This window comes from Anolis carolinensis, chromosome 4, assembly GCF_035594765.1.
Source record: "Anolis carolinensis isolate JA03-04 chromosome 4, rAnoCar3.1.pri, whole genome shotgun sequence".
Lineage (NCBI taxonomy): Eukaryota > Metazoa > Chordata > Lepidosauria > Squamata > Dactyloidae > Anolis > Anolis carolinensis.
This window is the reverse complement of record NC_085844.1, coordinates 172,132,994-172,146,522: the sequence shown is the minus strand read 5'-3', so window position 1 is coordinate 172,146,522 and position 13,529 is coordinate 172,132,994. Positions and strand designations below refer to the sequence as shown.

At 38.0% G+C, this 13,529-nt stretch overlaps 1 protein-coding gene across 3 annotated transcripts in view; it reads left to right on the top strand.

Moving 5' to 3' along the window:
- hook1 (hook microtubule tethering protein 1) overlaps window positions 1-13,529 on the top strand; it is a 51,305-nt gene that overhangs the window by 15,079 nt on the left and 22,697 nt on the right. For all 3 annotated transcript variants that reach the window (XR_010005399.1, XM_062978258.1, XM_003220144.4), the window contains exons 3-8: window positions 1,963-2,035; window positions 2,455-2,505; window positions 6,421-6,553; window positions 8,075-8,142; window positions 9,370-9,432; window positions 11,248-11,331. Coding sequence is in view for 2 of the 3 variants with exons in the window: in XM_062978258.1 (XP_062834328.1) it covers window positions 1,963-2,035; window positions 2,455-2,505; window positions 6,421-6,553; window positions 8,075-8,142; window positions 9,370-9,432; window positions 11,248-11,331 (472 nt within the window). In the remaining variant the exon portion in view is untranslated. The remainder of the gene's footprint in view (window positions 1-1,962; window positions 2,036-2,454; window positions 2,506-6,420; window positions 6,554-8,074; window positions 8,143-9,369; window positions 9,433-11,247; window positions 11,332-13,529) is intronic.

Below are 13,529 nucleotides of genomic sequence, written 5' to 3'. Positions count from 1 at the left end.
ATTGATTACAGAAGGGAGTCAAACCCTGACCCTAAGTTTGCTTCTGCTCTGCTTCTGCAGGCTGAGGTGTTGCCACATTTCCTGCTCATGGCTCTGAAAAGTATCCAGAAGTAACTCACTCCCTGACTCCTTGCTAGAGGTTTGAGGCACAGGCTGATCCAGTACACCACCCACTCTACTTTCTTCCTCATGGCACTATATCTGGCCTTTTTCAATACCTTGGCAGGAAAATACTAATCGGGGCCAATTGACCCCCAAGCTCGTGCTGGTTCTTTCCCCTCTCCAAGGAATGACCCTTGACTTATTCCATAATTTTGGCACCAAAACCTGCCCTCAACTTGTACATTGAATCAACCTATATTTGAGTATGTACAGATAAACAAGACTACATGAGGTTGAGGATGTCTACGTGACCAGTGCAAATCTTGTCACTAAGTATAAGGCCAATTGCTCTTTCTTTACCATGAGAGCAGTTGAATAAAACTATTGACATGGAACCTCTGAGAGACTCCACTAAAAAGATAGTACAAGATAATAAACACTAAAAAGAGTGACAGGTTTCAAAATGTCTTAGTTTTTCTGCACTGCTCCTTCTAATACAGAGTTGGGCCGTTCTCATATGACCCTTGAAGGCCAACCATGTTAGTTGGCATTTGTGTTCTTTCCAACATTACTCTTCCCTGCATTATCTCCATCCTGCCATCTTCATCCTGTTACTGCCATTGTGCTGGGAAAGAAGATTTGTCCCACCATCGTCTTTCTAAATGCTGTTATGTTCTCAGTATCAGCTAAACATACTTCATAGCACTAGGGAAAAGTTCTACAAAGAGAGTAATTTGCACTGACTTCTTTCCAAGAGCTATTAGACTGCCTGCAGCCTCATCCTGATGGAAAACAAAGCAAATTTTAGTGAGTTTGTGAGAGCAACCCACTCATGCATGGTTAGATTTTTCAATGGCTCGTGGACGATTGATTAAGATTGTTTTTATATTTTATGTTTTATAATTTTAAGTTAATTTAAACTCCCATTTGATTACTTTGTTTTTAACTATGATGTATATGTTTTAAACTGTCTATTTTATGATGTTTATGATGTTGATTGGGCTTGTCCTTGTGTGAGCCACTCCAAGTCCCCTCGGGGAGATGGAGGCGGCATACAAAAATAAAGTTGTTGTTGTTGTTGTTGTTGTTGTTGTTGTTATGTGGGTGTGATGTATATACATGCATGGGAATGTAGTCCCTTACCTACCACAGAGTGCTGCATGTATCCATCCTTCTCTTCCCATTTTTCCATAAGAATGGTATAGTCCTGATTTATGGGACTGACACCCCTAAACCAGCATAGCCAAATGAGAAGAATGCTGGGAGCTGGAGTCCCTCAACGTTTGGACAGCCACATTTCCCCCAGTCTTTTTTTTAAAAAAAATAAGGAACCTATATTTTGATCTAACAAAACAGTGGCATTTTAAATATGTTGGGAAGCAAAGGTTTGAAAAGTATAGAAGTGGTTTAAGGACCTTAATTGTTCTTCAACAATTTTTGTCCAACTGATGATCCCATTTGTGGAAGGTTGTTAGATTGCATGTAGGTTTCTACCAGCAAAAATAGAATACAAGTTGATTTCTGCTGATTTTCCCCTCATTCGTGGCTTTGTCTTGTCTCCCTTGTCTTCCTTTATCTGCTTCAGAGGATTAGGGGAATCTGGTGGCATGAGGAAATATGTAGGAGATTTAGAGGAGAAGACAAATTCACAAAAACCTCCTTTCTCAGCATTCCACTGATGTGAAGTACCAGATAGATCAAAGAGTGTTTTGCTAGAGAAAAAACACTTTTAGATGCAGTCCAATGCACTTAGAATTCTGAGCATTCTTTAGTTAGATACCTATGTAACAGATACAGGGCTGGAACTCAACCTCAGTAGTTTTTGTATTATTTAATAATCATAGATTATTTTTATTGTAGTGATGCTGCCTGGTTTGACAACGCTTGGCTAAGCCGCATTAAAGAAGATGTTGGTGACAACTGGAGAATAAAGGTAAAGGAAAGCAAACACAAGAACAAGATTTCTATATTAAAACTCTGTAAATCAAACAGTTTTGTACTGTTAGAGACTTGTCCTTTAAACAGTATAATTGTGAACAAGATGCTAGTTACAGCAGAATTCCTGCTTGTTTGTTTCTTTGTAAACTTGCTTTTATCTTCAAGGGGTATTTTAAAAAGGCTTATTTCAAGTAGGTACGTGGAATTGTTCCGTCAGCTGAGACTTACATTTTTTTATTACAGCAATATTTTTATAGTACATGACAGGATAAAGCTGATACTGTCTTGTTCATATATGTTGTATCTGCTCAGTAAAGGCTGTGGGGGAAAGGGAATACTAGACTTCAAAAATAAGGACGTCTTCACAAAATGACTTCTTAATGGTAATCAGTATATTCTTTTAAATCTTCCTAGGCTAGTAATTTGAAGAAAGTTCTTCAAGGAATTACTGATTATTATCATGAGGTATGTACAGCCAGCATTTATATAAATACCCTTTTACTTCAGCCATCAAACTAGGGATCTCTGTTGAACATTTGGTAGTTGTTGCTATAGTCTTCTCATGAATTATGTTCCTTTGTTATGTGTAATATTTTATATTTAAGTACTAGATCAGAAGGTACAAGCACATTCTTCAGATTTCACCATCAAATGAGGTGAGACATATGGTTACTGAAGACCGGACCTTTTCAGGTGTGGTGTACTATTTGAAGAATGTACCTCAGAGAGGGTCCCCAGCAGTTTCATTATGGTCTTTTGGGTGTTAGGTGAAACTCTTTTTATTCTCTTAAGGGTTTAAAAAGAATTATTCGCACTCATTGTTTCCTTGATTTGCTTTTATTTTGGCTGTGTTGCATGCTAACATGTTCATACTCCTTGTTGCTGATCTTTATCTCATTTTTTAAAAACTTTGTTATAAACTAGAAACAGAACTTTGGGTGCTAGGCAATCAAAAAGCATAATTAATAAAAACTCATGAAACTTGTTTGGATAATGTTATACATCATATAGCTAATGAAATCTTATTCTATGTATTTAAATACTTAATGAATTAAAGACATTATTAGACAATAGGTCCCTCAAAATAGAGAGGATTTTGTATGGTTTCATGTGGATCTACTAACTAGTGTTTTGGGACATTGTGTTTGTGCTAAAGAAAGGGCAAGGGTGGTCTTTATGTTTCTTCCTGTCCCCAAAGTCTTCTCTGCTTCCTGAAAAGTTCCTCTGGAAGATTGGGGAGGTCTCCAGAGTAGTACAAGAGATTGTTCCCTTCTTACCGAAGTTACAAGAATACTACGAAGCATTCCAGCTGAAAGCGTTGTTGGAATTGGTAGAGAAGAGGCAAGAGAAGTGGATAAAAATAGATAATGAAGTACCGTATTTTTCGCTTTATAAGACGCACTCCCCCCCCCCCCAAAATAGAGGGAAAAAGTCAGTGTGTCTTATAAACGCAATATGACCTCACGTGGGCGGAGCTAGAGCGCGATCTCGCTGCTGCCGATGACTTTTCCCTTGGAAGGGTGGGGCGGGGAGGGGATGCAACCAGTACTGTTTCTCAATATGGATGAGTACTTACACTGTTGTAAGCTGCTCCAAATCCCCTCAGGGATTTGAGGGGAAGGGACGCGACTTGTTTTCCCGCCTAAGAAGAAGAGGAGAGTTTGGGAGGCGCCATTGAGCCTGTTTCCTTGGCTCTGGGAACTGAGAGCGAGCGGGGGGAAGGGGCCATCCTCCTCCACCTCCTCCCCCCCTGGCTGCTGAGGGCGGGCCTCTCTCGCTCTCTCTCGCCTTCGCCTCCCTCCCTTCCCTCCGAGGCAGAAGAGGCCTGGCCGGTCCAGGCCGGGACTGAGCCGCCGCCTGGATTTCTCAGAGTAGGCCCCGCAGGAGGCGCTGGCAGCGGGAGGCGCCCCTCGCTTGTCGCCGCCACCGCTGCGCCTGCCTTCTCCTCCTCCCCCCTCGAGGCCGAGCAGCCGCCATCGCCAGGAAGCCAGCGGAGGAGGAGGAGGAGGAAGGGCTAGGCATGAACCACCAGCCCCCACAGCAGCCGGCGGCCTCGGCGGGGAAAATGCCCACCCTGCAAGCGCCCGCCAGCGGGGAAGACGCGCTGCTCCCGGGCCGGCGGAGGAAGCTGGAGGCCATGATCCGGGATCCCCGCTCGCCGGTCAATTTGGAAAGTGACAAAGGGTTGGACATCCTATGACAACAACCACCGAGTTTCACAAGCAAAAGTTTGACAGATTGACTCAGGATGATAGTCGTATCACTCAGAGAAAAATTTCAAGCATAATTGGCATTTCACAAGAACGTGTGGGTCATCTTTTAGTTCAAATTATTTTTCCCCATTTTCCTCCTCTGAAAACTAGGTGCGTCTTATCATCCGGTGCGTCTTATCAAGCGAAAAATACGGTAAATAAAAATAAAGGAGACTATGGAATATTTACAAAAAATTTAAAAGAGGGAATAGAAAAAACAATAGGTCCAAGGAAAATAGCATTAAAAATATGGGGGAAATGAAAAGAGAAATGGATGCCATACTTATCAAAAGAAGCCCCGATAGGTCGTTTAAGAAATAATGAGGACAGGAGTATTATAAAAAAATTGAAACAGATGGATATAGTAATATTAAAGATTTATATAATGAAAATAAGGGATTGATGGATTGGAAACAATTGAAAAGATTAGGGGGTGGGATAAATTTGTTAACACTAAGAGGAATTTGGGAACAAATCAAGAAGGAAGAAAGTAATGAGGGAGAAAATATAATAGACAAGATATTAAAAGAGAGACTTGGTAGTAAAAAAGGAGTAAATAAAATATATGGAAGAATGATAGAAGATAAGGAGTATGTATAGAATAATGGAAAACAAGTGGGAAAAGGAAGGGGGCCTAGGAAAAGAAAAGATAGAAAAGATAGTCAATGGTTTAAATAAAATAAAAATAGACAAATATAAGGAATTATAACTGAAAATAATTACGAAATGGTACAGAACACCAATTCAGCTGGCACACATGATTCAGGGATTAAATGTTGGCATTGTGGGAGTAGGGGGTTATGGTACTCTCATCTATAGTGGGAATGTGAAGAGATAAAAAAAATTCGAACCAAATTCTAACCCAGGTTGAATTACATACTAAAACCAAATTTGATATAAATATGCAAATTCTGTTAATAGGGATATATGGGGACAGAAGAATTAAGGACCAAGACCAAGAATTAATGGTGATAATGTTAAGAGCCGCATACACAGTAATAGTGTGGGGGTGGAAGGATAAAAAGAAATTGACACTTGAAAAATTGTATGAATATATGTGGGATCAAATACAAGTGGATATTATGGACATTATAAGAAACAAAAAAACATGGTCAGACAAACAAGAAAATTAAAGAAATATGGACTCCATTTAGCAGATGGCTACAGATTGTTAAATCACATGACGAAAGCTGGAAGAAAAAAATGGAAAGAATAGAAAGAAGGCTCATTGTAACAAGAAAATAAGGTTTAAGTTGTCAACAGGGAAGGAGTGAGGTGGATGTGGGGAGAGAGAAGGAAATGGAAAAAGAAAATGTAACTATGATTATGTGTTATAAAATAATGATTATTAAAAATTCCCTTTGGGGAGAAAAAAAAAGATTGTTCCCTTCCTACAATGGTAAGGCTTTTTTGAATTGCTATTTTCTTTTTCTGGGTGCACAAAAGAAGCTCTTCTATTTATAGAATGGAAAGTCTGGAAGCAACCCAGTAGAAGTAACTATGCTTATTGTCCATTTTGAGTGTTTCTGTGAATGTTCGTCATGTGTTACATGAATGAGATATGTGTGGTAAAGATGGTTTTTGCTCTGCTTAGATACTGTAGATATTTTAAAAATATTTATTTTTTCAAAGGTGGTTATAAGCAAAAGCTCTCCTGGCTTTTTCCTTTTAACTACTGACAGGTCTTCTGTACACCATAGCCCTTTAGATTAGATATCTCTTATAGCCACACCAAATATTTACTTACTGTGTCTTCAAGAGAGTTTTCAGGATTAAACTTATTCTCCCCTCTTGGATCCAAAGACACACTAGTTGCTGGAATTGTCCTCCTAGTTTTACAGTTAATTTCTGACTTTCTCACCTCAACCATCAGCACATGATTAATACAGATTTAGCATTTGAAGTTTTCATAGATGTATTTCATTCTAGGTTTTTCTAATTGTATATGTTGCATTTTCTATTACTTGCAAATTTCAGCAGTGGACATTGTAAAATTTACTTGGTGTACATATGAGCAAAATAGCATCATTCTGACCAACCCAACAAATATTGTTGTCATGGACTTAATTTCCTTGGTTGCCATTGTGGCGTTTTCTAATTCCAGAATTCATTTGTTTTGATTGTGCAGTTTTTAGGTCAGCAGATTTCAGAAGATCTCCTTCCTGATTTGAACCGAATATCTGAACATTCTGACCCAGTAGAGTTGGGCAGGTTATTGCAGCTCATTTTAGGCTGTGCAGTCAACTGTGAAAAGAAGCAAGGTACAGGTTTTATAGTGAATCAGCAGTTTCTTTTGTCATAAATCATGATGATTAGTAGAGAAGTTGCAAAATAGTTTGCATTGATGTTTTTGACTTGATAAATACTTCTTCCTTTCTTCCTCCTTTTGATGTACTGTACGTGATGAAATAACACTTTTAAAAGTCCATTTACTTATAATAAATTATATTTGAATTGTTTAATGTTCTGGTAAATTTTTATTAATAATAAATTTAAAGATAAAAATAAAAAAATACATGAAAAGTGGGAGAACAATATGGGTGGAGAGAAAGAAAGAAAGAAAAATGAAGAAAAAAATGAAAGTAAGAACAAGGAGAGAAAAAAGGGTATGTGGGAGGAGTTGACTTCCATCTATTCCTTGGTGTTTGTATTGTGACTTTCTGTATTTTAGTATTTTATAGTCCAAACCGTCTTCTTCCCCTTTGTCTCTAATATTTTCTTGTTGTTCTTATCATTTCAAATTATAAGCTCCATTTTAAGTTGATTAAAATATTCTTTTACCGTGTCCCAGTTCATTTGTTTTTTCGGCAATCCCTGGTTCGGAGAGAGCCAGTAAGTTAATTTATCCATATTCATTCTTTCTATGACTTTATTTTGCCATTCTTCTCTTTTCGGTATTTCTTTTGATCTCCACTTCTTCGCATATGTTATTCTGGCTGCTATTGTCAGGTGGTTAAATAGAATCTCTTTGTCTTTGTCTTTATCCAAATCAAACTAAACACACATGCAAACTTGGACAAGCTAAACAATTTTCAGATTTGCATAACCAACTATAAATATCAGGGATACGTAGGCCCTTCCTCATTGTCTTTATATGTGACTGAGAGATGAGGTTTATTGTGTGACCTGTCTTGGAATTATAGCTAATATTAACTATGGTTAACTTCTGCAAGATGATTTCATAAGATTACTTTTTTTAAAAAAAAAAGAATAATTAGTATTTTAAATAAGAATTTCTACATTTTACAGGGAATAATCTAAGATTGTATTTGATTGGTCTAGAAAAAAACCACTGTATCAGTCTTATCCAGACCCTAAATTGAGCCTATTATGAGGATTAATAGATGAAAATCCATGTGACTAATAATTTTCAACCTTCACTACTCAACCTTCACAACCATCACTAGTGTGTTTACTAAGCCTCCTGGAAATTTCTGTCTATCTCTAAGTGGAGAGCCTAATTTATCTCATTAGTAATGAGCAGTAATGATGTTTAAGCATCAGTCCTAATACCATTTTGACAGTAAGCTTATTCAATTGTTTTAGAGCCAAGGCTTAGCTAGGTATAGATGTAGATATGAATTGTATTGTTAAATCACAATAGTATTTTTTCCATAATTATAACTACAGAAATAGTACCAGGAATGGTTAACAGTTTAAGAATGTTTCACAATTTAGTCACAAGACAAGGAGTTCATTATGGATGCAAGGCATAATTTACTTTTCTGTAATCTATAAAACAAATATTACAAAAACAAATGTTTGCATATTTTGCTTTGTAGAACATATACAAGTTATAATGACACTGGAGGAGTCTGTGCAGCATGTTGTAATGGCTGCTATTCAAGAGGTAAGAAAATAAAATTATCACTGGAGGAGTCTGTGCAGCATGTTGTAATAGATGCTATTAAAAAGGTAAGAAAATAAAATTATCGCATGTCAAAACTGTAATTGATTCATTGTCCAGTCCTTTCCACCCTGCTGCAGCAAAATCAAAACAGGTTACTAGCATGGCAATAATGACAAGATAATTGGTCATAGTTATCTGGAAACATTTGCCATTTATGTGTGGCTAATTTAATTTAAGTGAATTGACTTGATGGAAGGGGGGGGATCAAAAATGGAAGCAAACATTTTGAGCATGGATGAGGGGATATTTCAAGTAAGTTAAGTAGCAACTGATCTCTCTCCTTATGCCCTTCATGTTGCTTGTTCCCTGTTCTTGTTTGATGTAGGCTTCTAAAGTTGCATGTATTTTAAGCAAAATAGCTTGTTCAAAATTTGTTTTGTTTTGTAAGTTTTATTTTGAATGATAAAGGATGGTTTTTGTTTATAAGTTGGGGATCCTGTATCTGAAATGCTTGAGACCAGAAACGTTTCAAAGTTCTGATTTTTAAAATTTATTTTGGATTACTGCATTTTTATATATTTACATAATCATATATATAAATACAAAATTCATTTATATTTTATATATGCTTTATACATATAGCTTGAATATAATTTTATGCAATATTTTAAAATAAGTTTGTGCATGAAACAAAGTTTGCATATCATGAACCATCAGAAAACAAAGGTGTCATCCATGTGGACAATTTTGGATTTTGATAAATTTCAGATTTAGGAATTCCAGATAAGGAAGAGTCAGCCTGTACTAGGAAAATCTGTATATGGGAACTACTAACTGATGCATGCCTAAATATGAGTGCACATGTCATGTGTCTGACTTTTATAGGGGATCTTTTAGAAAACATTAATAACAAAAAATCTTTGTGTTGGGTTGTTCCAGACTGTTTTTGCCAGAAATCTTTGTGTTGGGTTGTTCCAGACTGTTTTTGCCAGCTTTTCAGAATTGAGAAAAAGCAGGACTTGTAGCAGACTCTTATTTTCTACTAGATCAGAATATGATGTACTCATGATCAATAGCAAAAAGTCTCTCCTAGAATTTGATCCTAGAATCCATAAATACCTTTTCTTGTGCACTGTTTGTTACAGTGCAATCTTGAGACTTCCTTGATAGCAGATTATGCTTCTGGGCATAGATAATTATATCTATACCGCTTTTTTATTTTTGCAGTTAATGAGCAAAGAAATAGTGGGCCTTGTTGCAAGTGACTTTCCTGGTGATCTGGAGCAACAGGTAATTACTACACATTATATTCCCAACAGCCTTCAGTGAAATTAGATTTTAAAACTAAGACCATGTCTAAGGTAAAGATAAAGGTTTCCTCCTAACATCAAACCCAGTCGTGTCCAACTGGGCTGCGGTGCTCATCTCCATTTCTAATCTGAAGAGCTGGCGTTGTCCGTAGATGCCTCCAAAGTCATGTGGCCGACATGACTGCATAGAGTGCTGTTACCTGCCTGCTGGAGGAGTACCTATTGATGTACTCATATTTGCATGTTTTTGAACTTTTAGGTTGGCAGAAGCTGGGGCTAACAGTGGGAGCTCATCTTTCTGGATTTAGACTGCTGACTTTTCGGACAGCAAGTTCAACAGCTCAGCTGTTTAACTCGCTGTGCCATCAGGGGCTCCCATAAGACCATGTCTACATATAATAATAATAACAACAACTTTATTTTTGTATGCCGCCTCCATCTCCCCCAACGGGGACTCAGAGTGGCTCACATGGGGACCAGGCCCAATCAATACATTTAATATCATAGAGTCATCAACAACATCATAATAATATGTCATATAAAATGCAATGACTGCAATTGCTGTTAGTGGCCCACATGATGTACAGCCAGTTTCATAGCATAAGCACTGCTTCAAGTTGATAATCTGGCACAAGGAGTGCTTAAAGGTACCTTGGAGCTTTCAGGGATCTCCAGAGTGACCCCCATGTTTTTAAGATGTGGACAGCTGGACTCAGTTAGATCCAAGGCAATCCTGTGTACATGTCAAAAAGACCCACTACTGTATCACCATTTAAAATCTGACCCCCAGCAGAGCTCTGCTGATGTCATCACTTCTAGTGATCATGTGGCTGGATGCCCTGTTTTGACCTTGCCAGAAGTGACATCAACAGTAAGGCTCTGCCAAGGAGCAGCTCTTGGTCAGTAAAATGGCAATGATAACCCCAATACACTGTCAGCTCTGTAAAGTGGCTTGGGAATGGTTCTATGCTGTGACAAGGGCAGCTGTGGAACAGTTTATAGTATAAACTTTATACCAGAGTATTTGGGCCATTGAAAACATAGCTTAAGTTCATTGAGCATCATATTTATTTGTCATTTTTGGCTAGACACAGTAGAAGCTGTTACTAGGAAATTACCTTTCTCCGTTGAGAAGTGCCCTGTGCTGTGTTCAAGAAGCCATAAAACTTTGGTGGGAAGATTCTCAAAGCCCAATAGACTATGTGTTGATTTGGTGTTATGTTAATGGCATCACTAAAAAATAACCCATTTTGCAGATACAGTGTTCCTTCACTACTTCGCGGTTCACTTTTCACGGATTCGCTGTTTTGCGGTTTTTCAATAAACTCTAAAAGACTATTATAAATCATGAAATATTACAATTTACAGCCTAAGGAAGGGAGGAAGGAGAAGCCAAAGGGAGAGAAAAGGAGCCCAAGCAGCAACAGGAGGAGATGGAGGCAATTTATCAACTTACGATTGGTTGATAAAGATTTAAAATAGTGTATAACTACTAAAATAATGTATAAATATTAAAATAAATATAGTGTCCCTACTTCACGGATTTTCACTTATTGCGGGTGGTCCTGGAAATGAACCCCAGCGAAAAGTGAGGGAACTCTGTAAGTGGAATTTAGCTCAGTGTCTTCATAGGAGACAGATTTGATTACTGTTCTCATGTAAATCTAGAAAATTGGGGTTGCAGTTCTAGAAACTTGTTTTTCCCATATTTTTTACAGTAATGTGATTGTTGAGTATATAGTCATGAAATGTGTGTTGCTAAGTGATTAACATTGAAAACCTCAATATTTTAAAGCTGAAAAGAGCGCTAGAAGAGCTTGCTGATGTACTAGCGGAAAAAGAAGAACTGAAACAGAGGTGTCAAGAATTAGACCTACAGGTAAGAACTTTCTCCCCTCAAGTGCTTGCTGAAAGAGAGGTTATTCTATTTGTACTTTGATTTAGTGACTACAGTTGTATCTGTTAAGAATGTTGTCTTACAGTAGTCACACTGAGCCTCTGAGTTCGTTTTACTGTTTTTGTGAGCCAAGAATTCTGGTGCTAACTACAGAATGCATCATTTGGTTTTCAAAACAGATTATTTTGCTGTGAAGAGTACTTTCTGATACATAGTTTAGTGTAGAAAAACATTTTGTGGAAACGATCCTAGCTTACTCTAGGCAACACTACACTGTATTGTTTTGTCATGGGGCACAATTTAAGCATTCATAGGCATCACTTTCTCATTAGATCAAATCTGTATGCAAAATTCATTATGGTTAAATGGTTTGTGCATTGGACTATAACTCTGGAGATCAGGGTTGGAATTCCTGCTTGACCATGGAAACCCACTGGCCTCAGAAAAAGACTAAGGCAAATTCCCTCTGAACAAAATTTTGCTAAGAAAAACTCGCAGTAGGTTTGCCTTAGGATCACCATAAATCAGATATGACTTGAAGGCACACAATAACAGGTTTTGGTACTATCTTTATAACTGTTATAGTGTTTTCAATAATTTTGTCTGGCCACTTTGACCTTCTATTAATAGGGTAAAATCACTCATTCGTGCTCCTGTTCTAGGAATAATCTGTACCAACTATTTTGTAATCCATAAAGGTTTTAACCTCTGACATAGAGCAGGACACATTAGCCAGCCAGGAAGTGGCCTATTAAGGAACTTTTTTTCTTTATCACACTGAGCTTTGGGCACAATATATGAAGGAATGTTTGGTCTCAGTTGCAATCATATAGTGAGCATAGTAACACAACATTTGTGCAGTTTGTATATTACTGCTTTTTTGGCAGAAAAACTCAGATTCTCCTTGCCCTCATATGTCTCAGTTATGTTTTGCATTCTTAAACAACATTTTATGCACTTGTCATACAGTTTTCTGGCTCGGTTCTGGTTGTTAGATTTATAATCTTGATAATCTGAAATGTTTTGTTGTGCTTTACAGTGAGTCAGTTGACAGTGCTTTCCTTATGTAGCTCTATGGTTATAGTAGATGTGTAGGCAATCTCACTTTTCCTATCCAAACATTAGAGGACTTGGAGATCCATGAAATCTACTAGGTTTCTCTTTTTATCTGATAACTAAACATGTGCAGACATGTTCCTCATAAGTACTGTGGAATGTGTATTAGGAGTTTCTTTTTATGCTATCTGATCCGATCTGTTTGCCAATCTGAAACACAGAGCCAGAATTTTTTTTTTAAAAAAATCAAATAACAGGAAGGCTTATAGTAAGCCCCAAACAGTTACATAAGATACTATTTCTGTTCAAATTCTAAGCAGAGGACAAGTAAGTTGGGTATTTCAAAGGGGAGCCAGAGCTATGTAAGGCAGAGTATTCCTCTTCTATGACTTGGGTAATAAATGGCTACTGCACACACAAGTCCTGTGTGGGTACATTGATTATGGCACATGAGAAGAGAATGAAGATGGTCATGGTTTTTATGTCCCAGTTCATCTGCATTTGCTCTGATTGCATTCAGAATGAACTGTAACAGGTTCCTTATGGATCCATGCAGGCTTGTCACATGGCAAAGATAATGTTGGAATACTCCAGGGGTTGAAACTCTGGACAATCCTGCAGCTTCAAGGCAGTCTGTACAGTGAAATTAGGTTCAATTCAGACTTTTCTGTGTCTAGACTGGACACCATCACCTTTTCTTTGAAAATGGGATGGATTATGCTGCTACTCCTAGCTAACCCCAAAGCCCAGTCTGGGATCCTGAATATCCCAGATGCCTCTGCTGATGTCAGAAAGAATGGCTGTATGGCCAGAAATAGAATAGGGGACCATCCCCTCCTCCTTGCGTATAATGCAGGCACCCCATTCTGACCACAGAGGCACTCACAATGTCCCGAAGCTCAGATGGCTCCATGGCCAGCAAGGAGTTGCAGTGTTGCCATGAAGGAGGTGGGATATGGGCTGTCTTGACAACCCCCTTGTAGCAGATTTATAACTGCCTGGTGTAGATGAGCCCTAACATGAGACAATTTCATCTAGAAAAACAGAAGTAATGTATATGATCTGCGAAGGTCTTTCCGAGGCCAAAACGATGCCCATGATCTCTGATGTTCTCCCCCTTCTTG